Consider the following 24,368-nt stretch of genomic DNA (forward strand, 5'->3'; position numbering starts at 1 on the left):
GCAATGGCCGAAACCTGGGATTGGCCCCTCCCCCCCGGGATTGGCCCCTCCCCCCCCCCCGGGATTGCCCCCCCCCCCCGGGATTCCCCCCCCCCCCCCGGGATTGCCCCCCCCCCCCTCGGGATTGGCCCATCCCCCCGGGATTGTCCTCCCCCCCTCCCCGGGATTGGCCCCTCCCCCCCCGGGATTGTCCTCCCCCCCTCCCCGGGATTGGCCCCTCCCCCCACCCGGGATTGGCCCCTCCCCCCCGGGATTGCCCCCCCCCCCCTCGGGATTGCCCCCCCCCCCCTCGGGATTGGCCCCTCCCGGGATTGGCCCCTCCCCCCCGGGATTGGCCCCTCCCCCCCACCCCGGGATTGCCCCCCCCCCGGGATTGGCCCCTCCCGGGATTGCCCCCCCGGGATTGGCCCCTCCTCCCCCGGGATTGCCCCCCCCCCGGGATTGGCCCCTCCCCCCCGGGATTGCCCCCCCCCGGATTGCCCCCCGCCCCCCGCCATAAAGTTAGCAGCCAATGGGATTAGCGCAGATTGATGGGGGGGGGGGGGGGCACAGGCACGATTGGCCGAAGGGCCTGTTTATGGGATGTTGGGTGGGATTTATGGAGGAAGCCACCCCCATGTTTCCCTGCGGTCCGCCGTCCGTCAGCGCTGAGACCCACCCATCCCGGGAATGTCGATGTTTTCCAGGATGGTTGGTGTGGACACAAATTCCTGGCGGGAGTTGGGGGAGTATCCCCCAGAATGACAATAATGTTTCTGTCGGTTCTATATTCAGACATTTGTAACTTTGGAAATCCCTTCATTCTGACACTGACCCGCTGTAAAGTTTCCAAATCTCCTTAGCGGCGATTATCGCTGATCCGTCTTCCCCAATAACCACTTTATATTTGTGACCTGGATGAATGTTCACATTTTCTTCATGAACATCTTCAGTAAAGTGAGTTTCTTCCACATCTGGGGCTGTCCCTGTGGTTTTCAACCTCTGGAATCCGGGTTTAATCCCCTTTCTGCACAAGTGGAGGTGACTGGGGTGGGAGGGGGTCACAGCCGAACCTCTGCCCTTTCACTGGGATGTGTTCACAGACATTTTGCATTTTATTCACCAAATTACTGCGGAGATTTTAAACACCCCAATCCCCAAAACGCCTTTGAAGCATTTTAAAATATCTTTCTGATCTCACCTCCGCTCCCTCCATCTGTCAATGCAAATTAATCTCAGCAATCTCAGGTTTAGGTAGAATATTATTCAAAGATGATTATCTGCAAATCACTCCTCGTCCTCCTCCAGCACTGAGCCGCCTGCATTACTCTATCCTCCCAGTCAGCAACAGCTCATTCCCAAACCATTGCCATTTTTTCATCCCACCTAATTGTAATGTGGACACCCTCCTAAGCTTTTTCAATCTTTCCCTCCTTGTAAGGTCATCCTGGAATTCCAGGACTTTATTCTTGTTCTGCTCCTCTGCATCATTCAATCATTTTGGTGAGATCCAGAAGCCAGGGTCAGTTTTCACATGGAAAGCCAGACCAACCCTATCCCATACAAACCTAGGAAATAGGACCAGGAGGAGGCCATTCAGCCCCTCGGGGCTGTTCCGCCATTCAATAAGATCACGGCTGATCAATTTGTGTTGAGCTCCACATTCCCCATCTACCCCCAGTAACCTTTCATTTCCTCACCAAACAATAATCTACCTCCACGTTATAAATACTCAATGACCCCCGCCTCCACCACCCTCCAAGTCAGAGTTCCAAAGTCTCACAACCATCTTTGAGAAAATAATTCTCCTCACCTCTGCCCTGAATTTCAAAGCTGTGCTCCCTAGTACTGGACTCTTCCACAAGAGGAAACATTCTTTCCATGTCCACCTTGTCTGTCCAGGATCTTAGGTCAGCTCTGACTAGTCTAAAATCTAGTGGAAATGAGTCCAACCTTTCCACTCTACCTTCATAAGATAACCCACACATTCCAGAGATCATCCAGCAAAGCTCCTCCGAACCGCCTCCAACACATTTACAATAAGGAGACCAAAGCTGCACAGTCTTTCAGATACGACCTCACCGATGCCCTGTATTTCTGAGACATAACATTCTGACTTTTATGTTCAATTCCTCTCATAATAAAGGATAGCATTCCATTACTCTTCTTGATTACTTGCTGCACCTGCGTACTAACTTTGTGACTCATGCACGAGAACACCTAAATCTGAGCGGTCTTGCCATAGAGCCAGAGTTTTATATCACAGAAAGTGGCCCTTCGGCCCATTCTCTGTGCTGGCCATCAAGCACATACCTATTCTAATCCCATTTTCCAGCACTTGATCCGTGGCCTTGTCTGCTATGGAATTTCAAATGCTCATCTAAATACTTCTTAAATGTTGTGGGGGTTCAGGCAGCAAGTTCCAGATTCCCACTACACACTGGATGAAAAGGCTTCTTCTCAAATCCCCTTTAAACCTTCTGCCCCTTACCTTAATCGATTTAGGGGCAGCAGGGTAGCATGGTGGTTAGCATCAATGCTTCACAGCTCCAGGGTCCCAGGTTCGATTCCCGGCTGGGTCACTGTCTGTGTGGAGTCTGCACGTCCTCCCCGTGTGTGCGTGGGTTTCCTCCGGGTGCTCCGGTTTCCTCCCACAGTCCAAAGATGTGCGGGTTAGGTGGATTGGCCATGCTAAATTGCCCGTAGTGTAAGGTGAATGGGGGGATTGTTGGGATACGGGTTACGTGGGTTTAAGTGGGGTGATCATTGCTCGGCACAACATCGAGGGCCGAAGGGCCTGTTCTGTGCTGTACTGTTCTATGATCCTCCTGGTTATTGACTCCACAACTAAGGGGAAACATTTGTTCCTATCTACCCTATCTCTGTCCAGTATCATTTTAAACACTTTAGGAAAACAATCCCAGCCTATCCAGCCTCTCTTGATAGCTGAAACGCTCCATCTCAGCAACATCCAGGTCAATCTCCTCTGCTTCCCCTCCAGTGCAAACACTTCCTTCTTATTGGGTGGTGACCAGAACTGTAGACATTACTCTCTCTGGGACCAAACCAGCGTTTTATACAGCTCCATCATAACTTCCCTTATCTTCTATGTCTTGGCAATAAAGTCAAGTATCCCATATACCTTATTAACTACCTTATCTGCCTGTCCTGCTGTCTTCACAGATCTATGGATATGGTCCCCAAGGTCCCTCTGTTCCCCTGCACTCCGAGCATCCTACCACTCATTGTGTTTTCCCTTGGTCCTCCCAAAATGCATCATCTCACACTTTTCAGGGTTAGACTCAATTTGCCACGGTTCTGCCCATTAACCAGTCCGTCTGTGTCGCCCTGTAGCTAAGACTTTCCTCCTCACTATTTACCACACAGCCAATTTTTGTGTCACCTGCGAACTTACGTCCAGATCATTAATGTCGACTACAGGCAGCAAGGGGCCCTGCGGAATGCTACTGGACACAAGCTTCCAGTCACAAAAACAACCTTCGACCATCATCCTCTGCCTCCGGCCATGAAGCCAATTTTGGAACCAATTTGCTAAATTGCCTTGGATCCCATGGGCTCTTATCTCCTTGATCAGTCTCCCGTGCGGAACCTTGTTCACAGCCTTACTGAAACCAGGACAGCACGATGGCACAATGGTTAGCACTGCTGCCTCATGGCGCCAAGGTCCCAGATTCGATCCTGGCTCTGGGTCACTGTCCGTGTGAAGTTTGCACATTTTCCCCATGTCTGCATGGGTCTTACCCCACAACCCCAAGATGTGCAGGGTGGGTGGATTGGCCACACTAAATTGCCCCTTAATTGGGAAAAAAATGATTGGAGACTAAATTTATTTTTAAAAAGCCTTACTGAAATCCATGTAGACTACATCAACCACACTGACTTATATACACACCTTGTCACCTCCTCAAAAATTGTCTCCCCCGGATAAAACCATGCTGACTGCCCTTGATTAATCCTTGCTTCTCAAGTGGAAATTAATTCAATCCCTCAGAGGTTTTTCCAATAATTTCCCTCCTACTGATGTTAGACTCACTGGCCTGTGATCACCTGGTTCTTCCCCACTTTGCCACTTGAATAATGACACTGCATCATCTATCCTCAGTTCTCTGGCATCTCTCCTGTGACCAGAGAGGATTTGAAAATAACATCAGAGCCCCTGCAATTTCCTCACTTGCCTCCCACAGCAGCTTAAAATACATCTCATCTGGGCCTGGAGATTTATCCACTTTTTAGCCCACTATAACCATCTGGGCCTGGAGATTTACCCACTTTTTAGCAAAACCTCCTCCCCCTTAATGTTAATCTGTTCATAGGACCAGGAGGAGGCTATTCAGCCCCTCAGGCTGTTCCGCCATTCAATAAGATCACGGCTGTCATTATATCACAGACCCCCTCCCTGCTTTCCATACCTGCTTTGTCCTTCCCTATAATGAACTCAGAAGCAGGATATTCATTTAAAACCTCACCCATGTCTTTCGGCTCCACACACAGATTGCCACTTTGGTCCCTAATGGGCCTACACTTTCCCTGGATAACTTCTTGCCATTAATGTACTTATAAAACACCTCGGATTCTCCTTTATTTCCCACGCCAGTGATTTTTCCATGCCCCCTCTTTGCTCTGGTTTATTTTTTAACCCTCTGCACTTAGTCCCCTAGGCCATCCATGTTTATGTGCGTGGAAAGTTTTTTACGCAGAGGGTGGTGGATGCCTGGAATGCTTTGCCAGCGGAGGTGGTAGAGGCGGGTACGATAGCATCATTTAAGATGCATCTGGACAGATACATGAATGGGGGGGAACAGAGAGAAGTAAACCTTGGAAAATAGGCAATGGGTTTAGATAAAGGATCTGGATCGGCGCAGGCTGGGAGGGCCTAAGGTCCTGTTCCTGTGCTGTAATTTTCTTTGTTATTTGTTTCTCCCCCTTTTTCCCTGATCCAAACCCGTTTTTCCCTTGACATCGAGGGTTCTCTGGAAACCTAGGTCCCTTTACCTGTACAGGGACATGTTGAATCTGTGCTCTCTCTATTTCCTTATTAAATAACTCCCACTGCTCTGATATGGACTTTCCTGCAAGTAGCTGCTCCCAGTCCACTTGGCCCGATCCTGTCTAATCCTGTCAAAATCGGCCTTCCCACAATTCAGAACCAATTCAGTCCATATTTGTCTTTTCCTTAACTACCTTAAATTTTATTGAGTTATGGTCACTATCACCCAAAATGCACCCCCATTGACACTTCTACCACCTGTCCAGCTTCATTCCCTAAAACCACGTCAAGTACCACCCCCTCTCTTACTGACTTTCTACGTGCTGTTCAAAAAGCTCTCCTGGGTGCACTTTAAGAATTCCAGCCTGTGACAATTGGAAGATGTTAGGAAAATTGGATTATAAATGTAGTGGGAAAATTAAAAAACATGGGGTTAGAATGTGTTTGGACCTGATGGTTTTAGCAGCCAGCAGGTGAAATTGATGAAGAAATGTGTTTTTCAGTGTGGGCTAATGCACAGTGGTTTGCCTGGGGAAGTCCCTGGGGAGTTAATGCATTCTGCAGAGTTGTTTTATTAGCTTGGAGAGATGAGGTCATTGCCATGTGGAGCCACGAAAGGCAGAGAGGCAGTGAGTACGGCAGAGCTTTGAGAGAGAGGGAGAGGAGTTGAGTTCTGATTTGCCAGACTCTGAGTGTACAATTACTTCCATGTAGGATAGGTTAAAAACAAAAGAGTAATAGTATTTCAAAGCAGAGCAGTCTTGCCTGAAGACAAAGAAGAGGCTCAAACAACCCAGTTGAAGCAGCTAATTGAAGATATTCAGCCAGAGTCTGAAGGAATTCCAACCAGTGCCAAATCTATTCTGTAAAGCATGTATTACTCCATGCCCTGCCAATTTTAAGCTGGATCAAGATCTGTATGTTTCTTTTCTTGTTGTTTAATGGGAAACTGTATAGTAGTGTTAAGGGATAATTGTAAGCTGTTCTTTTTGGGTGTGAAGTTAAAATATTGTAATCGGAATAAAGTTTTTCTTTAGAAATACCAAAGCTCTTTATTCGGGGAATAAAAACTTTGCAAAAAAATCAGGTGCACCTATTTGAAGCCCAACCATCTCCAACTGTTTCATTAGTGACCTTCCTTCCATCATAAGATCAGAAGCGGAGATGTTCATTGATGATTGCACAATGTTCAGCACCATTCCTCAGACACTGAAGCAGTCCATGCCCAAACGCAGTAAGACATGGACAATTATCAGGTTTGGGCTAAGAAGAGAAAGTAACATTCACACCACACAAGTTTCAGGCAATGCCCATCTCTGGCAAGAGAGAATCTAACCATCTCCCCTTGATGTTCAAGAGCATTACCATCACTGGGTCCCCCACTAACAACATCCAGGGGGTTTCCATTGACCAGAAACCAAACTAGGATAGCAATATAAATACATTGAATACAAGAGCAAGTCAGAGGCTGGGACCATCTACAAGGCACAAGCCAGGAGTGAAATGGAATAGTCTCCACTTGTCTGGATGAATGCAGCTCCAACAACACTCAAGACGTTCGACACCATCCAAAATAATGCAACCCATTTGATAGGCCACCCACAAACATTCACTCTCTACACCACTGACGCAGTGTCAGCCGTGTGTACCATCTACAAGATACACTGTAGCAACTCACCAAGTTTTCTCAGACAGCACCTTCCAAATCCACAACATCTACCACCGAGAAGGACAAGAGCAGCAGGTAATTGGGAACTGCGCCACTTGCAAGTTCCCCTCCATGTCACCCCACCCCGAGTTGGAAACATATCACCATTCTTTGCTGTTGTTGGGTCAAAGTCCTGGAAGTCCCTTGTTAACAACTCTGCGGATGTATCTACACCACATGGACTGCAGCAATCCAAGAAGGCAGCTCACCACCACCTCCTAAAAGGTAATTAGGGATGGGCAATAACTATCAGCCTAGCCAGCAACACCCACATCTCATGAAAGAGTAAAAGAAAAGCACAAATAAGATATAGTTAGAAGATAGATTTCCCCTCACGCAGCATTAATGTATCAATCTTACGCTGTCATTTTTCTGAACACACATTCCATAGCTCGATAATTTTTGTGATCAACTATTCTGCTGAAATAATTGGATTTTTTATTGTATTTCATTTATTCAAACAGCACCATCTCTACATTGTCCTCTGGTATTGGCCCATTTCATTGACTCAGGACTTTGCAGTACATTTCGCCAGAAATTGCCTCTATCTAATCTGCATCTCTAACCATTAAAGCAGGTAGAAAAACACTGAAGCACTCTGCAGGAATTCCCTTTTTAAAGCCAAGGTTAACAGCCTGAGAATGCTCTATAAATGTGTTGGACCGGCTCTAATTCTGCCCAAAGGTGAGTGAAGGTCACTAAATATTAGAGTGCGCTCACTGGAAAGCTCATAATAAACTTAGCACTCTTTAAGTAGGTATTGCCCTGCTCAAAGCTTATATTAATAAGAAGAATAGCTTTCTTTTCCAATAATAGCACAGCACTGGAGAGGTGACGAGAGGTGGCAGAGCAAAGCATACAGTTTCCAGTGAAGTGTGACATTGTTCAGGAAGGTCTAGAAGACCAAAGTTGCCGTTGAAGTGAGGATTGATCAAAATTCTGAGCTCCAGAATACTGGTTAATTCCTTATTTGAGGGTTGAAGTGATCGTGGAGACGTGAATCTGGTTGTAGAAGAGTTATTAGTGCTCGTTGGTAATCAAGGAAGTTATCGAACACAGCTTGACGTTAGAAGACAAAGCAACCCCTCTTTGTGCACTTAAGGTTTGACTGAGAGCAGAAGTTTGGGATTGGAGAAAATTATTCAGTCTCTGTTAAGGTGACCAGGGTCTGAGGTTCTCATCCTGGGAGACTGATCAATTCTGCGGAGTTCTTCGACAGAGAATTCCAGTTCTGCAGTTATGGGTCAAGCGGCGAGTGATGAAAATAAAGGGGAGATTGGTGTTGCTGAACTCCAAGACTTGTACAAGAAGTTTGTGACTGAATGTCCCAGTGGAACCCTTTTCTTTCATGAATTTAAGCGTTTTTTTGGAGTTTTAGATAACGAAGAAGCAGCTGAATACATAGAGAACATGTTTCGGGCATTTGATAAGAATGGGGTGAGTGTGAACTTACTTTTGTTGTGTTAGAGCCTGTAGCTGTTTGCTCAGGGAATCACAGCCCGGGAAGGGGGGGGGGGGGGGGGGCTGGTATTTAGACACGGTGTCTGTGCCATCCTGGAGGGGGGTATTCAGACACGGCGTCTGTGCTATCCTGTGGATATTAAGTCTGTAATGTAACAGTGAAGTGGTTGGGAAAATGAGGTTAATGAACACAGCAACTTTGCTTCTCAAGCGAATCTTGCCATTGATTTAATGTCCTCTCGCTTCCAGTTGAATCAGCTGAAAGGGGGGTTGGGAGTGGGGGCTGGTTGCAGAATCACAGAATTGTTACAGTTCAGAAGGAGGCCATTTGGCCCATTATCTCTGTACTGGCTACCGAATGATCTATTCACTTTGTGCCATTCCTCCGCCTTCTCCCCATAACCCCACAGGGGAGGCAGTGGCGCAATAGTATTGTCACTGGACTAATAATCCAGAGGCCCAGGTTAATGCTCTGGGGACCAGGGTTCAAATCCCACCACGGCAAGATAGTGGAATTGGAATTCAATAAAATATCTGCAAGTAGAAGTCCAATGATGACCATGAAACCATTGTCGACTGTCGTAAAAACCCATCTGGTTCACTAATGTCCGTCAGGGAAGGAAATCTACTGTCCTTACCCGGTCTGGCCTACATGTGACTCCAGACCCACAGCAATGTGGTTAACTCTTAAATGCCCTCAGGGATGGGCAGTAAATGCTGGCACAGCCACTGATGCCCACATCCCATGAACAAATAAAGAAAAACAATTCTTCACCTTCAGGTAACAGTTTAATTCCCTATTAAATGCTTCAATTGAAACCACCACATTTCTCAGGCAGTGAATTCCAAACCTTAACCATTCGCTATGTAAAAAAGGGGTTTCTCAAATTGCTTTTGCTCCTTTTGCCAATTACTTACACTCTGTACACTCTCGACCTCGATCCTCTAATGAGCAGGAACAGTCTCTCCCCGTCCATTCTATCCAGACCCTCCGTGATTTTGAACATCTCTATCAAATCTCCTCTCGGCCTTCTCCTCTCCAAGGAAAACAGTTCCAACTTCTTCACTTTTCCTCATAACTGGATCTGTGGATGAGGAAGGTTATTTTCGTGAATCTTTTGTGCATTCTCTCCAGTACCTTCATATCCTTCCTAAAGTGCAGCGGGTCAGGGACAGGAGTTAAACATCTGGAGAATATTGAAAGGACATTTTAAATCATACAAACTGCAACACTGTCTATTACTGGCTATTTGCTCACTTCTGAAAGTGGCTTTCTAATATATTTATCATTTTTCCCTGAGTTTAACCCAAAATTATGTATGTACTTTTGTGTGCGCTGGATATTAAAATGAGAAAAGTAGACATTAAAGAAAAGGGTTTGCAAATTCAGGTTCAATTCACATTTCAGTTTGAATAAACCCACCGGTTGGGTAATAGCCGAATGTTCACCTGTATCCATTCCAATCGTTCTCCTGTGGGGGAACTTTGTTCAATATGAAACAGGAGAGATTGTAATCTTATTGCAAGACTAAATTAGGGATAGGCAATAAATGCCCATCCCATTGATGATCTAAAACATTTTTATATTTTAGTCACAAACGGGCACTAGTTTGTTTTCCTTCCAGGATAACACCATCGATTTCCTGGAATATGTTGCGGCCCTCAATCTGGTTCTGAGAGGCAATCTGGAGCACAAACTGAAATGGACTTTCAAAGTTTATGATAAGGATGGAAATGGATGCATTGATAAGATGGAGCTGCTGGAGATTGTGGAGGTCTGTCACTACTTTACTTCCTTTCTTTCTGAGTCAACGTGTTCTTTCCACCTGAATTCTGACATTTCCTCTCATTTTAGTCTATTTACAGATTAAAGAAGGCTTGTCATCAGGAGTCGGAGGATGGATCTCCCCTCCTGACTCCAGAAGAAGTTGTAGATAGAATATTTCAGCTAGTGGATGAAAATGGAGACGGTACGTATGACACTGACTTTAGTCTGCTGTAGTGTCTCCGACTGAACCAAACACAAATTAAGATCCATCTACATGACAACATAATTACCAGAGACAGGAATGTGCCAAAGTGCCCTTTGAACTTGCTCTGCCATTTGATTCAATCATTTCTGAATGACATTAGCTCCACTTTCCAATCCTATCCCCATATCGCTTGCTCCCCTTAATGCCCAAGGAGCCGACGGTAAAATCGGGAAATGTGATTGGGCAGAGAATCGGTTACGACACTGAAATCGCGGCAGGCGTCGGTTTCACGCTAAATCGGAATTCTCCGCCGCATCTACAGCGGTGTCAATGTGTTCCAGAACACACGTACAGTAAACACTGTTTACATATCACTATCGGGCCCGCCCCGGTATTCTCCGGGGCCTCCGTGATTTTCCGCCTCCAAACGGCGCAGTTCACTTGTGCGGCTAAAAATCGTGACACCGGCATCATGGCTGCTGAACGAGAGAGAGGGGGTAGGACACGGAGAGGAGCGATCGTGGGCTGCTGGCCCGGACACTGGCTGGGTTGGAGGAGAGGGGGGTTGGAGGGCATGCCAGGGTGGGGGGTGTGACCAGGGGACGGGCCGTGGGGCCGGGGTGACCTCCCAGATGACTGGGGCGGTGCCCAGGCATGGACTGCCATTGCTGCGGCCCGCAAGGCAGCCATCTTGCTGTGCACCCCACTGACCACCCACCTTGGCCCTGGATTCTGCAGAGTGGCATCGACCGTATGGGTGCCCCCCCACCACCCAAGCAACCCAGCCTCCACCCCACCACTCCCCCACCCTCACCCCATCCTCCCCCATTTCCCTCACCACCCAACCGGCCGCCACCTGCCGGCGGGGCATCAGTTGGTCTAGCCGGGGCACTGCCCACTATAGCCCAGACAGGGCTGCTGGACGGGGGCTGCGGAGCATACCCCTGGCAAAGGGAGCACCAGCCAACAGTGGCCCTGGCAGCAGATGTGGGTGCCCGGGCCAGAGACCCCATGGAACCGGGTATCGACAGGGCGAGGGGTATGGGGATTGGGTGGGGGGGAGGGCTGAGGGGACAGAGCCCGCAGTGCCAACCAGGGTGACCGTGTAGCAGGGGCATGCCCCATGTAACATGTTGGCCTTTCACCCCCTGCAGACAATGGATATTGGAATATAAGCAGCAATGGTGGCTTCCCGCTGGTCGCCGCAGCCCTGGGGGATGCCCTGTGGCTGTACCAGCTGGAGCTGCTCGAGGAGGAGGAAGCTGCAGCAGCGGAGCGGGAGGCAGATGGGGAGGATGGAGAGCCGACCGCCCAACAGGCCGAGGAGGAGGTGCCAAGGAGGTGCCGAATGAGGCCTCGTGTGTACCGGCGCTGCCTGTCATTCGAGGACCTGCCGGGCTGGGCATGCTGTGGCTGAGCAGGGAGACAGTGAAATATATCTGCCAGATGATGGCACACCTGGCATCGCAGGGATATGGGGGAGGACACTCGCTCCCGGTGGCCGTCAATGTCGCCCTGAAGCTTTACGCGCTGAGTGGGGACCTGTCCGGGATCTCACAGACCTTGGTGCAGAGGAGAATCCACACTGTCACGGTGGCCCAATATGCCCAGGCAGCTCAATACATCCATTTCAATGTGGACCGAGCTCACCAGAATGCCCGGGCAGCGGGGTTCACCACCATAGCCGGGATGCCCCGAGTCCAGGGGGGGTGATCAACAGGATTCATGCCCCCCTACGAGCACCTGCAGAGGACAGGCCGCTCTGCACAAACCAAAAGGGGTTCGACTCGATGAATGTGCGGCTGATATGTGACCATCAATTAGGCATCGTACACATCTGTGCCCGATACCCGGGCAATGTGCACGAAACCTTCATCCTGCCACACTCGATGACTCCTGACATGTTTGAGATGCCCCTCGGCTGGGCAACAGGGGCTACCCACTGCTGTCATGGCTGGTGATGCTTATCATGGAATTTACAGTGCAGAAGGAGGCCATTCGGCCCCTCAAGACTGCACCAACCCTCGGAAAGAGGACCCTACTTAAGCTCACCCAGAGGCCACAGACCAACGCAGAGACCCACTATAACGATGACCATGCAGCAGCCAGGGGCGTAATCGAGCGGTTCTTCGGCATCCTGAAGATGTGGTTCAGGTGTCTGGACCTCTCTGGAGGGGCCCTCCAGTATGATGCTGAGAGCATTGTGGCAGTCTGCTGCGTCCTCCACAACATCGCGCAGTACAGGGGTGATGTGCTGGAGGAGGAGGATGAGGAGGAAGGGCAGGCCTCGTCCAATGAGGGGGATGCGGGGGAAGGGGGGGGGGGGCAAGGGTGGGCAGGCCATGGGGCCCAGGCAGGCATGGGAGGTGCACGACATGTGCTCCAGGGCCAACGTGCAAGGGACGCTATGATCGCCTCCAGGTGAACCAACTGGGGGAGGGACTGGCAAGGGGCACAGACACCGTATCCCAACCCCACACCCCCTCCCCTTCCAGCCACCCTCCCCCGGCCTGCAAATTTGCACAAATATTTACAGATATGTGCTTTAGCCTCTTTTGCTAATCTATGCCCTGCACCCGTGCCAATTTAACTGGTGTTTAACTTTCTGGCTTTACGGGGCCCTAATACAATGACTAGGTGGATCCCCAGACAGCACAGCAGAGTGGAGGCAGTGGATGGATCCCCAGACAGTACAGCAGAGTGGAGGCAGTGGGTGGATCCCCAGACAGCACAGCAGAGTGGAGGCAGTGGATGGATCCCCAGACAGTACAGCAGAGTGGAGGCAGTGGGTGGATCCCCAGACACTACAGCAGAGTGGAGGCAGTGGGTGGATCCCCAGACAGTACAGCAGAGTGGAGGCAGTGGGTGGATCCCCAGACAGTACAGCAGAGTGGAGGCAGTGGGTGGATCCCCAGACAGTACAGCAGAGTGGAGGCAGTGGGTGGATCCCCAGACAGTACAGCAGAGTGGAGGCAGTGGGTGGATCCCCAGACAGTACAGCAGAGTGGAGGCAGTGGATGGATCCCCAGACAGTACAGCAGAGTGGAGGCAGTGGATGGATCCCCAGACAGTACAGCAGAGTGGAGGCAGTGGGTGGATCCCCAGACAGTACAGCAGAGTGGAGGCAGTGGGTGGATCCCCAGACAGTACAGCAGAGTGGAGGCAGTGGGTGGATCCCCAGACAGTACAGCAGAGTGGAGGCAGTGGGTGGATCCCCAGACAGTACAGCAGAGTGGAGGCAGTGGGTGGATCCCCAGACAGTACAGCAGAGTGGAGGCAGTGGGTGGATCCCCAGACAGTACAGCAGAGTGGAGGCAGTGGGCTGTGAGTCCTGCCCTGCGACAAGGGTCCCAGTTGGAGAGTGTCTTCTTGGGTGACCCGGCCTGGATGGGCCTGGCCGCTGCTCGGGTGTCCCGGGTTGTGTGGTGCCGCCCTGTTCTGCCCGCTGCCCACTAGATGCGCCAGGGACAGGAGGGGGGGGGGGGGACTTTGAGGTGCTGCGGTGTTCCGGCACCTCCCCTATGGCTTTTGGGGTTACATTCTGCCACGTATCCGCCCATTTGACCATCCCGTCTGTCTCTTCCTGTAACCCAAGACTCTCAGCCTCACTGTTAACCACCTGGCCTTTCTTTGTGTCATCCGCAAACTTACTGATCCTAACCCCCCACATAGTCATCTATGTCACTTATATAAATATAGGGGACCCAGCACAGATCCTGTGGTACACACTGGACACCGGCTTTCAGTCACTAAAGCAGCTGTCTGTCATCACCCTCTGTCTCCTACAGCTCAGCCAGCTTTGAATCCACCTTATCAAGTTCCCCTGTATTCCATGTGCATTTGCCTTCTTTATAAGTCTCCCATGTGGGATCTTGTCAACGGCTTTGCTGAAATCCATGTAGAGTACATCAACTGCACTACCCTCATCTATACACCGCCTCAAAAAATTCAAAGAACTTTGTTAAGCGTGACCTCCCTCTGACAAAGCCATGCTCCCCAGAGTTGGATTTGGGGTAAGGCTTTATACAGCAACACCCCCCCCCCCACCCTCTACCTCACAATGCCACTGGAGCTGACCCAATCCATCTCTTCATTTCCAACAATCTCTCCGCTTCTCTGGAGCAGACCCAACCCAAACCCCTCCCATCGCAATCCCCTGGAGGACTGAACCCAATCAGACTCCCCTCTACTCCGGAACAGGCCTGGCCTGATCCGTTCTCCATCTGTCAATCATCACTCCCACTTCCAACACTTGACTTACCTATAATCCCCTTGCAGACTGTGTCCTCCTCACTACTTGTCTTCCTACTTGTCTTCGTGTTGCCAGCAGATTTGGCCAATTGGTCCCTTACTCCAAGTCACTCAGTTGGATTGTAAATGGCTGAGGGGCTGAGAACTGATTCCCGAGGCATCCCAATAGAGTTTGCTGATTTGAAAATGACCTATTTGTTCAACCCGTATGTTTCCTGTGAATTAGCCAATCCTCTATCCCAGCTGCTATATTACCTCCAATGCCATCTTAGCTTGTGCAGTAACCTTTTGTGTGACACCTTATTGAAAGCTGTTCAGATATTCAAATACACCTGTTGGTTCTGTTGTAACCATGTTGCTTGTTGCATCTTCAATGAACTCGAATAAATGTCAAACATGATTTCCCTTTCATATTGACTCTGCCTCATTAGATTAGGATTTTCTAAATGTTGTGTTTCTACTTCCTTCGTAATGGATTCCAGTGTTTTCCCAAAGACAGATGTTAGCCTAACTGGCCCATAGTTTCCTCCGTTATGCCTTCTCTTGGATAGAGGTGTTACATTTGCGATTTTCCAATCCACTGGATCTTTTTGAGAATCTACGGAGTTTTGGAAAATCACAACTGATGCACCCACTATCATCGCAGCCACTTTAAAGACCCAGCGTGCTCGCCATCATCTTCCGTGGACGAGTCAGACTTTAGCCCCATTAGTTTTCTGAGTACTTTCCCCCTATTGCCTCCTGATGTTCTGCAATTATTGGGATTTTTTTGTGTTTTCCACTGTGAAGACAGATACAAAATACTTGTTCAAAGTCACTTCTATTTCCTTTTCTCCCCATTAGTAATTCCATCGTCTCATCCTCTAGAGAACCAACATTTACTTTAGATACTCTCTCCCTTTTATATATTGTAGAGGCTCTTACCAACTGTTTTTATATTTCTTGCTATTTTACTCTCAAATTCTCCCTTTTTTTGTTTATCATCCGTGGCTGCTTTCCAGAGTTATACCAATCTTCTTGCTACCACTTGCATCGTATGCATTTTCTTTCAATCTGATTCCATCTTTAACTTCCTTAGTTAGTCACGGATGGTGTATCCTTCTGGTAGAATCTTTCTTTCCCAATGAATAGATTTTTGTTGAGTTATGAAATGTATCCTTAAATATTTTCCACAGCCTATCTGTCATATCACCTTTTAACCTCTTTTCCCAGTCCACTGTAGCCAACTCTGTCCTAATAACATTGTAATTGCCTTCATTTCAAACCCAAGATTCTCACCTTCAAACTGAATATGAATTCTATCATATTATTATCATTCTTGCCTGGAGGATCCTTTGCTATGAGATCATTAATTAATCCTGTTTGATTGCACATTACCGGGTCTCAAATAGTCTGTTCCCTTATTGTGCCCACAACATATTTTTCGAAGGAACTGTCCCAAATACACACCATCAACTCACTCCAGGCAATTTTTGCCAATTTGATTCCTCTACTTTATATGAAGATTACAATCACACCAGATTATTGCAGTACCTTTCTTACATCACGCATTATTTCTTCATTTACATTCTGCCCGACAGTGTAGCAACTGTTCGAAAGCCTGTAATCAACTCCCACCAGTGAATTATTTCCCTTGCAATTTCTTATCTACATCTTGATCTTCAAAACCAAGATTATTTTTGTTGAAGCTTTTCACCTTGCTACTCATCAGATTTGCAAGAATGTAATTTAAGGGAATATACAAATTTGTACTGTATGAAAAGAGAGTACTGATTGGTTGGCATTCAGCACTCTTTCTCTCTTCCAGTATAAATTTGTTGATTTGTATTTTTCTGAAATTTCTGATGAGTGCAATATGAAAAATTCCAACTAAAAATATAGTTTTTCAGTTCTGACATAGATGGATAAATGTGACAACCCATAATCCACATACCAATATCAGTTTTTAATTTAACAATGTAAGCGTTTTTTGAGTTTATGTTTGCATTGTTTGTAGATTAATTGATGCTTCTCATTTTTACAGGTCACCTGTCGCTGGATGAATTTATTGATGGAGCACGAAGGGATAAGTGGGTGATGAAAATGTTGCATATGGATGTGAATCCAGGCAGCTGGATGACTGATCAGAGACGCAAAAGCGCTTTATTTTAAACTTGCAAAAACCTTCATAAATGAATCATTTTGTAAATAATTAGTTGCTGGGACTAAAAGGCGCAGGCAGACGTATAACACTTCCTCACTTTTAATATATTAAAGTAAATGTACTATTACCATCACCTCTTAGAACATTTTGTGATCCAGAGGGTCAAGCCTAAACAATTAATAAGTTTAATTCTGCAAACATCCTCAATGCATTTGAGTATCTTTCATGTATGTGGCCTTTTTAGAAAGAATTGGTCCCCCTAACTCTTATCACATCTGCTCACTCTTCTGAACATTGTCCAGTTAACTCCTGACAGTAATCTTCACATCAAACTAATTGGCTGCTTTTATTTGACTTTTTGAGGTTTTCTTAAAATTTTAACCAGTATCTTCAAACTTGATAAAGATTGAAGCAAACCAGCGCAATAGCGCAGTTACAGGAAATAGGCTTCTAGTCAATTCTTTGATGTACTTTTGAAGAGTATGTTTTGCATCTGAAATGGAAAACAAGAGGAATTAATCTATGTTCAATGAGTCAATGTGAATGGGAAGGAAATTAAATTAATATTATTTTTCAATCTTCCTGAGGTACTACAATAGTTGTGATTCCGTAATATTGGCTTGGGTGGAGTTGTGAAGGTTTTGTGAATAAATATGTACATTTGTTTGCAAAATAAATACATTTGACACTTTCTGCCAATAAATGAACATTAGTCTCATTACTATGTTACAGTGGCACAGAGTATAGATGGATTATCCATGCTAAATTGCCCTTAGTGTCCAAAAAGGTTAAGTGGGGTTACTGGGTTACAGGGATAGGGTGGAGGAGTGGGCTTGAGTAGGGTTCTCTTTCCAATGGCTGGTGCAGACTCGATGGACCGAATGGCCTCTTTCAGCACCGTAAATTCTATGATTCTATGAATTTACAGTTGATGTGTGACTTCAGGAGCATATAAAACAGAAGAAGGATATTCAGTCTCTCAACGTGTTCCAACATTTAGATCTTAAGATCAATATCTTAACTCCAAGACCTCCTTTTGTTCAATATGTCTTCCCTAACAAAAATCTATCAACCTCTTGTCTCAAAAGATTCAACTGACCCAGTTGCCACAGTCTCTTGGGAAATTGAGTTCTCAATTTCTGTTGGTCATTTGTCTGAAAATATATTTTCTGATTTCACTCCTAAATAGGCTGGCTATAAAATTAAGATGATACCTTCTTCTCCTGGCTTGTACCACCAGAGGAAATACATTCTCTGTACAAGATATTTAATTCCTTTATCATCTTAAACACCTCATTCTTTTAAATTCAAATGAATACAAACCAAGATTATGCAATCTGACCTCATAATTTATCCTCATTGTAGGGAATCTGCACTCTATATTTCACAAGGCCAATATCTCTCTCCTGAAGCAGGGCGATTAAAACCGATGGACTAGTTCTCTGGGTAAGGGCAGTCTAAGACTTTGCCCAACTGAAACTTTCCTTATCACGTTTGGATTCAGCTTAAGATGTTGTTATTATTATATTACTTTTCTTCATTATGTTTTGTAGCTGTACATACTCTTGTGCCAAAATCTCTTTGCTCTTCCACCTCTCTATCCGATACCGGCTCATCTTTTTTTTCCTTATTCTCTTCACGTGATGTGGATATTGCTCGATAGGCCGATCGCTTATCATCCTTGAGAAGATAATGATGAGCCCCTTGACAACTGAATGGGAAGGCCATTTCACAACTGAGTTGCAAGGTCATTTCACAGGGCAAATATATGCTGTGAGCTTGGGTTTACCAGTAGGCCAGACCGAAGAACAATACAGCACAGAAACAGGCCCTTCGGCCCTCCAAGCCTGTACTGGTCATGATACCAACCTTGGCCAAAACCCTCAGCACTTCCTAGTGCCATATCCCTCTGTACCCATCCTATCCAAGTGCTTGTCAAGATGCCTTTTGAACTCCGTTAACGTATCTGCTTCCGCAACCTCCCCTGGCAACGCATTCCAGGCACTCACTACCCTGTGTGTAAGGACCTACCTCGCATATCTCCTCTAAACTTTGACCCACAACCTTTAACCTATGCCCCCTAGTGAGTGACCCCTCTACCCTAGGAAAGAGTGCCTGCCCATCCACTCTATCCATGCTCCTCTTGTAGACCTCTATCAGGTCACCCCCCAACCTCCGTCGTTCTAATGAAAACAGTCCGAGTCTATTCAGCCTCTCCATATAGCTAAAGCCCTCAGACCAGGCAAAATCCAGGTAAATCTCCTCTGCCCCCTCACCAAAGCCTCCACATCCTTCTGGTAGTGTGTCGACCAGAATTGTGCACAATATTCCAAATGCTGCCTTACCAATATTCTATACAACTGTAGCATGACTTGCCAGTTTTTATACTCGATGCCCTGTCCAATGAAGTCAAGCATTCTGTATGCTTTCTTGACAACCTTGTCCACTTGTGTTGCCACTTTCAAAGATCTGTGGCCCAGATCTCTCTGACTTTCTATATTCCTAATAGTTTTGCCACTTACTGTATGGAAGGCTGTGACTAGCGGTGTTCCACAGAGATCAGTTCTGGGATCTTTGTTGTTTGTAGTGTATATAAATGATTTGGAAGCAAATATAGCTGGTCTGATTAGTAAGTTTGCAGATGACATAAAATTGGAGTTATGGATAGCGAAGAGGATTGTCAGAGGATACAGCAGGGTATAAACTGGTTGGAGTCTTGGGCGGAAAAATGGCAGATGGAGTTTAATCCAGAGTTTAATCAGGACAAGTGTGAGGTAATGCACTTTGGAAGGTCCAATGCATGTAGGAATTACACAATAAATGGTCGAACTCTTGCCAGTACTGACAGGCAGAGAAATCTGGGCGTGCATATCCACTGATCACTGAAAGTGGCAACGCATGTGGATAGGATGGTCAAGAAGGCACACGGCATGTTGGCCCCGCCCTGCACTATCACTGACCACCCAGGGGCCTCTGATGGCCCTGGAGATCTCCTCGGGTGACGTTCCGCCTGGTCCACGTTTGTGTGGACTAGTACTGAACGGCGCCTGGCTGCGGTCACCCTGGGGTAGCTGGAAGGTACCGGATAAGTAGACCTGAAGCAGGTTTAAGGCTTATTTACAGGAGCGTGGCTTGGTCCCACCCATTGTGGGTGGGTTCCTGATCGTGACATCCCCCGGGACTTGGGTAGATCCTGGCGTACTGGCTTTCGGGAAGCTCGCAGGAGACTTCACCCAGAATCTACCGGCCACGGGGGCGTGAGAGGGTCGGTAAGTCGGGACATTGTCTTTTATTTTTTTTAATTGTCCCAGGAAATTACCTCTCTGTTTGTGGATGGAGAGTATGTGAGAGAGTTGCTTAGCTGTCCCATGGTTAAAAGGGGCAGCCACAGTGCACCAGTGGATCTCTTTTGTCAGTCTTTTTGTGTGTATCTTAGTATTTTTAGCAGAGTACATAGGGTGAAATAAAACCTTTCATAGTTCATCAGAGATTTCTTGACTCCAGCCTTCCTCACTGGAGAATACACTGATCCCACGAGTGCCTTTTAACACTTGTTAAATATTATTCAGGTGAAATATTTATGGCACAATAGTCAATACAGACTTCTCAAAAGTAGACTGAAATGTGCCCTTCATATTACCTGTTCAGGGACCCTTGTCTTTCTTAAACATCTGGTGACAGATTCTAAAACGGACACTTGATGCATTCAAAGCCATTGTAATCATTATTATTAATGGAATGATTGTCAGCACAGATTTCTATTCAGTAAATCCCAGCGTTGATCATTCAGTTCAACTGCGCAGTGATAATTTAAAACAGTAAATGATACACTTTCTAAATTTCAACTTGTCTTTGTGTTCAGATTAGGTCACTTGTATGTAAAATGTTGGTACATTCGGGTCAAACACTGGATTTAAATTTACACCCAAATTCATCGAGAATCATTGCACTAAGGTGAGAGTTTGCTGTTCCTGACTGCGTTCTTGTTGAATACATCGAAAACTTGCTCCTCACTGTTATTCGCTTGGGGGACTCCGATGGTTTACCCCAAAGAAATAAATTCAAAAATAATGGCTGAGGAGGAACCTGACATGAACCTCATTCATACAAACATATGAACGTGCGCATCAGGAGCAAAAGTAGGCCATTCGGCCCCTTCACCCTGCTTCAATATGATCATGGCTGATCTGATTATCACCTCAACCCCACATTCCTACTGATCCCTGATAACCTTTCACCCCCCTCGTTGCGAATCAAGAATGTATCTCGCTCTGCCTTAAAAATATTCAAAGACTCTGCTTCCTCTGCCTTTTGAAGAAGAGAGTGCCAGAGACTCACCACCCTTTGAAAGAAGGGCGACCTCCTTACTTTAAACAGTGACCCCTAGATCTAGATTCTCTCACAAGAGGAAACATCCTCTGTTGTATATGTGCCTATTGTACTTGCGTGCAATGTCTCTTGAAGAACAGAGTCAGGTGACTAGCCGTGCTATCATTGGTTACTTCACAGGCTTTTGGCTTTAGTCTAGAACCAACCTTTGTACAATGAACATCTATCAGATAAACCTCTGCTGATTATTGCATTCAACCCACTTGAATCTGAATCGTATTTTTTATGCTGCTAGTACAAAGATACATCAGCTATAAAATGAAACCTGGCAACGAGTAACAGATCAGAAAAATACATTTTCAGAAGAAAGAGAAAAACCTGAAGTCCGATAGTCGATATTGAAGCTGATTAATAGAAAGTCAGAAATCATACCTGACATCAAAATCGGTAAGGTTTATGCTGCAAAAGTTCAAAGGAATGGGCTGCACTGATTTTAAATCGGCAGAGCTCACCACGTACACAACAGTAAAACATGGAGGCAGAGTGGGGCAGAGAATAAAATATTCTCACATTTAAATATTTTGAGTTCAGCCAATTAAACTAAATCAAACAAATTAAAAGGGGCAACCCCTTAAAGGGATACTACCCTGAACAGAAACAAAGGCAAATTAAACTTAAAACATCAAACCAAAAGGTGATTAAAAGGGCCAATAAAGCACCCCAGTCCCTGCGGTGCCCACCGAGCACAGAAGGCCTTGATGATGCCGTGGACACTGCATGCTCCCTCTGCATGGACATCCAGCTGCAAATGGAGCTGCAGAACAGAGGCAGACAATCCACCCGCACGCACCCTCAGTCGCCCGTTGCCTGGACCTGTTTATGGTGAGCTTTGCCAGGCCCAGGAGCAGGTTCACGAGGAGGGATTCTCAGATTGAAAGCTGTTACTAACTAGTAATTCAACTTTATTTAACTAGACCATGGATATAAAGGATGTTAGGAGACCATTGTGATACCTTGACAACTTGGTGCGACACATGTCTGACCGATTTAATTGAGTGCTCTGATGAGGTGACACAGGTAGTGGATGAAGGTAGTGCCGTGGTGTTGTATATTTGGACTTTCAGAAAGCATTTGATACAATGCCACATGGCAGGTTGGTTAGCAAATTAAAAATATTTGGGATTGATGAGTCCTTGGCAGCATGGATTAGAAGTTGGCTAAGAGATAGGAAACAGAGGGTTGGTATAGATGGGCATTTCTCAGACTGGAGATGAGTTGAAAATGGTGTTCCCCAAGGACCAAAAGAGAAAATGCTGGAAAAATCTCAGCAGGTCTGGCAGCATCTGTAAGATGTTGTTGGGACTGTTGCTTTTTCTGATTTATATAAATGTTTTAGAATTGGGTGTTGAGGGCAAAATCTCTGAACTGGCAGATGATACTAAGGTCGGGAAAATAGTGAATTGCGAGGAGGGCACTGAGCGGCTTCAGAGGGACATTGACAAGTTGACTAAATGGACAGACACCTGGCAGATCAACATCAATGCAGCAAAATGTGAGGTAATGCATTTTGATAGAAGAAACACAGGGAGACAATACAGGCTCAATGGTACAACATTGAGGGGAGTACAGGTGCAGAGGGACCTCGGGGGTCCAAGTGCATAATTCTCTGAAGATGGGATGACGTCTTTGCACCAGGTTAAGTTTGTTATTTCCAAATTTCGCGGGGAGGTTGGAGTCCCAACAGGAAAATCAAAAAAGCAATCAAGATGCCATAAGATCCAAGAAACTGTTTAAGACTGGTGACCTAGTCGACCTTTGGAATATCTGAGGTGGCTCTGGTTGGGTCCCAGGAGTCATATTAGATAAAGTGGGGCCTGTATCTTGTAGGGTGAAGGTCCAAGTCAAAATTCTGAGTAAGCACCTGGGCTACCTCATAACTCGGGTTCCTGCCCCATGGAGACCTCGCCTCTGCCATCGCTGATGTGGGGCTACCTCCCATAGAGGATCCTATGCCCTTCTCTCCCGATTGTGAAGACTCGGGTTCAGATATGGAGGCCAAGGAATTGGGGGTTCTCCACATAGCGAATACTGAAGATCCAGCGTCAGTGACCCTTCGGCGCTCCCTGCGGAAACAAAAATCGCTGATCCACTTCACACCTCCTGATCCTGCTCTGCTTGCCACAGACCCGAGGTTCAATGTGACAAAGTGGAGAGATCTCCTCACCGTGGAAGCAAAGAGGGTGAAATGGACTTGAGGTTGGGGGGGGGGGGGGGGGGGGGGTATGTTATGATGACCACAAAGGCCACTGTTAATCATCGATGGATCTCCCCATGAGATTAGTATAATGTGAATTCACCTACTGAGCGCGTGGAGTCTCGCCCAATAGGAACTATTCGGTGGGAGGTTAAAATCTGCATCCCAAACCTGAAACGGCATTCCCGGGATGCAGGCCCCGGATAAGGCTCTTTCATTATCCAAATAAACTAGAGTTTGTATGAAACCTGGCCTTGATGAAATTATTACACAGAACACAGGTGGTTTTTTCAAAGAACTCCAATCAATTGATTAAAAATAATTTTCCTTCCACATAACCATATTTACTCTTCCTGATTTGCCTTGAGTTTTTCGAAGTGCCCTGCTATAACATCTTTACTAATAGCTTCCAACATTTTTCTTGTAACAGATGTTTCGAGTTTTCTGTCTCCTTTTTGAATAAAGGAGTTACATTTGCTGCCTCCAATCTAATGGAATCTTCCCCGAATCGAGGGTATTTTGTCACATTAACACCAAAACATCAACTATTTCCCTCGACATCTCTTTCAGATCCCAAGCCTGAATTTAGCAGCAAGTGATTTGTAAACATTACACTCGATTCCTTGGCCATCAAAGTCTACTGAGATGTGAAAGTATTGCTGAAATAAGAGATATGCTGTCAAACCTTTTCATCTTGCACTCACCAAGATAGCTCACATGAATCTTCCAACCAGAATGAGAGAACAAGAATTTATACTGCATGAGAAAAGAACGCTGATTGGTTGGCAAGTGGACTCTGATTAGTGGAGGTGTTACCATGGAGAATGCAGCACACAACAGTTTACTGCCCAGCTTCTCCTTGTGTATGAATATATGTGGCTTCTGATAGAATGCCCTGTCCACCTCCGATTTACCTGGAAGGACAAGGTATCTCAAAAATATGGGCAACAGCCATAACTGTTACTATGCATAAGACCCAAGAACATAAGACATAGGAGCAGAATTAGGCCATTCAGCCCATCGAGTCTGCTCTGCCATTCAATCATGGCTGATATGTTTCTCATCCCCATTCTCCTGCCATCTCCCCATAACCCCCGATCCCCTTATTAATCAAGAACCTATCTATCTCTGTAGAACATAGAACAGTAAAGCACAGAACAGGCCCTTCGGCCCTCGATGTTGTGCCGAGCAATGATCACCCTACTCAAACCCACGTATCCACCCTATACCCGTAACCCAACAACCCCCCCCATTACCTTACA

The 24,368-nt window shown here is 46.6% G+C and overlaps 1 protein-coding gene across 1 annotated transcript; it reads left to right on the top strand.

Moving 5' to 3' along the window:
- The first annotated feature begins 7,493 nt into the window (after positions 1–7,493).
- On the top strand, positions 7,494–17,222 carry guca1b (guanylate cyclase activator 1B). The gene is made up of 4 exons (XM_038819844.1): positions 7,494–8,132; positions 9,782–9,931; positions 10,012–10,126; positions 16,404–17,222. Exons 1-4 carry the CDS (start codon positions 7,935–7,937, stop codon positions 16,529–16,531), a joined length of 591 nt encoding a protein of 196 aa, XP_038675772.1. The 5' UTR covers positions 7,494–7,934; the 3' UTR covers positions 16,532–17,222.
- The last annotated feature ends 7,146 nt before the right edge of the window (positions 17,223–24,368 follow it).

This window comes from Scyliorhinus canicula, chromosome 15, assembly GCF_902713615.1.
Source record: "Scyliorhinus canicula chromosome 15, sScyCan1.1, whole genome shotgun sequence".
NCBI lineage: Eukaryota > Metazoa > Chordata > Chondrichthyes > Carcharhiniformes > Scyliorhinidae > Scyliorhinus > Scyliorhinus canicula.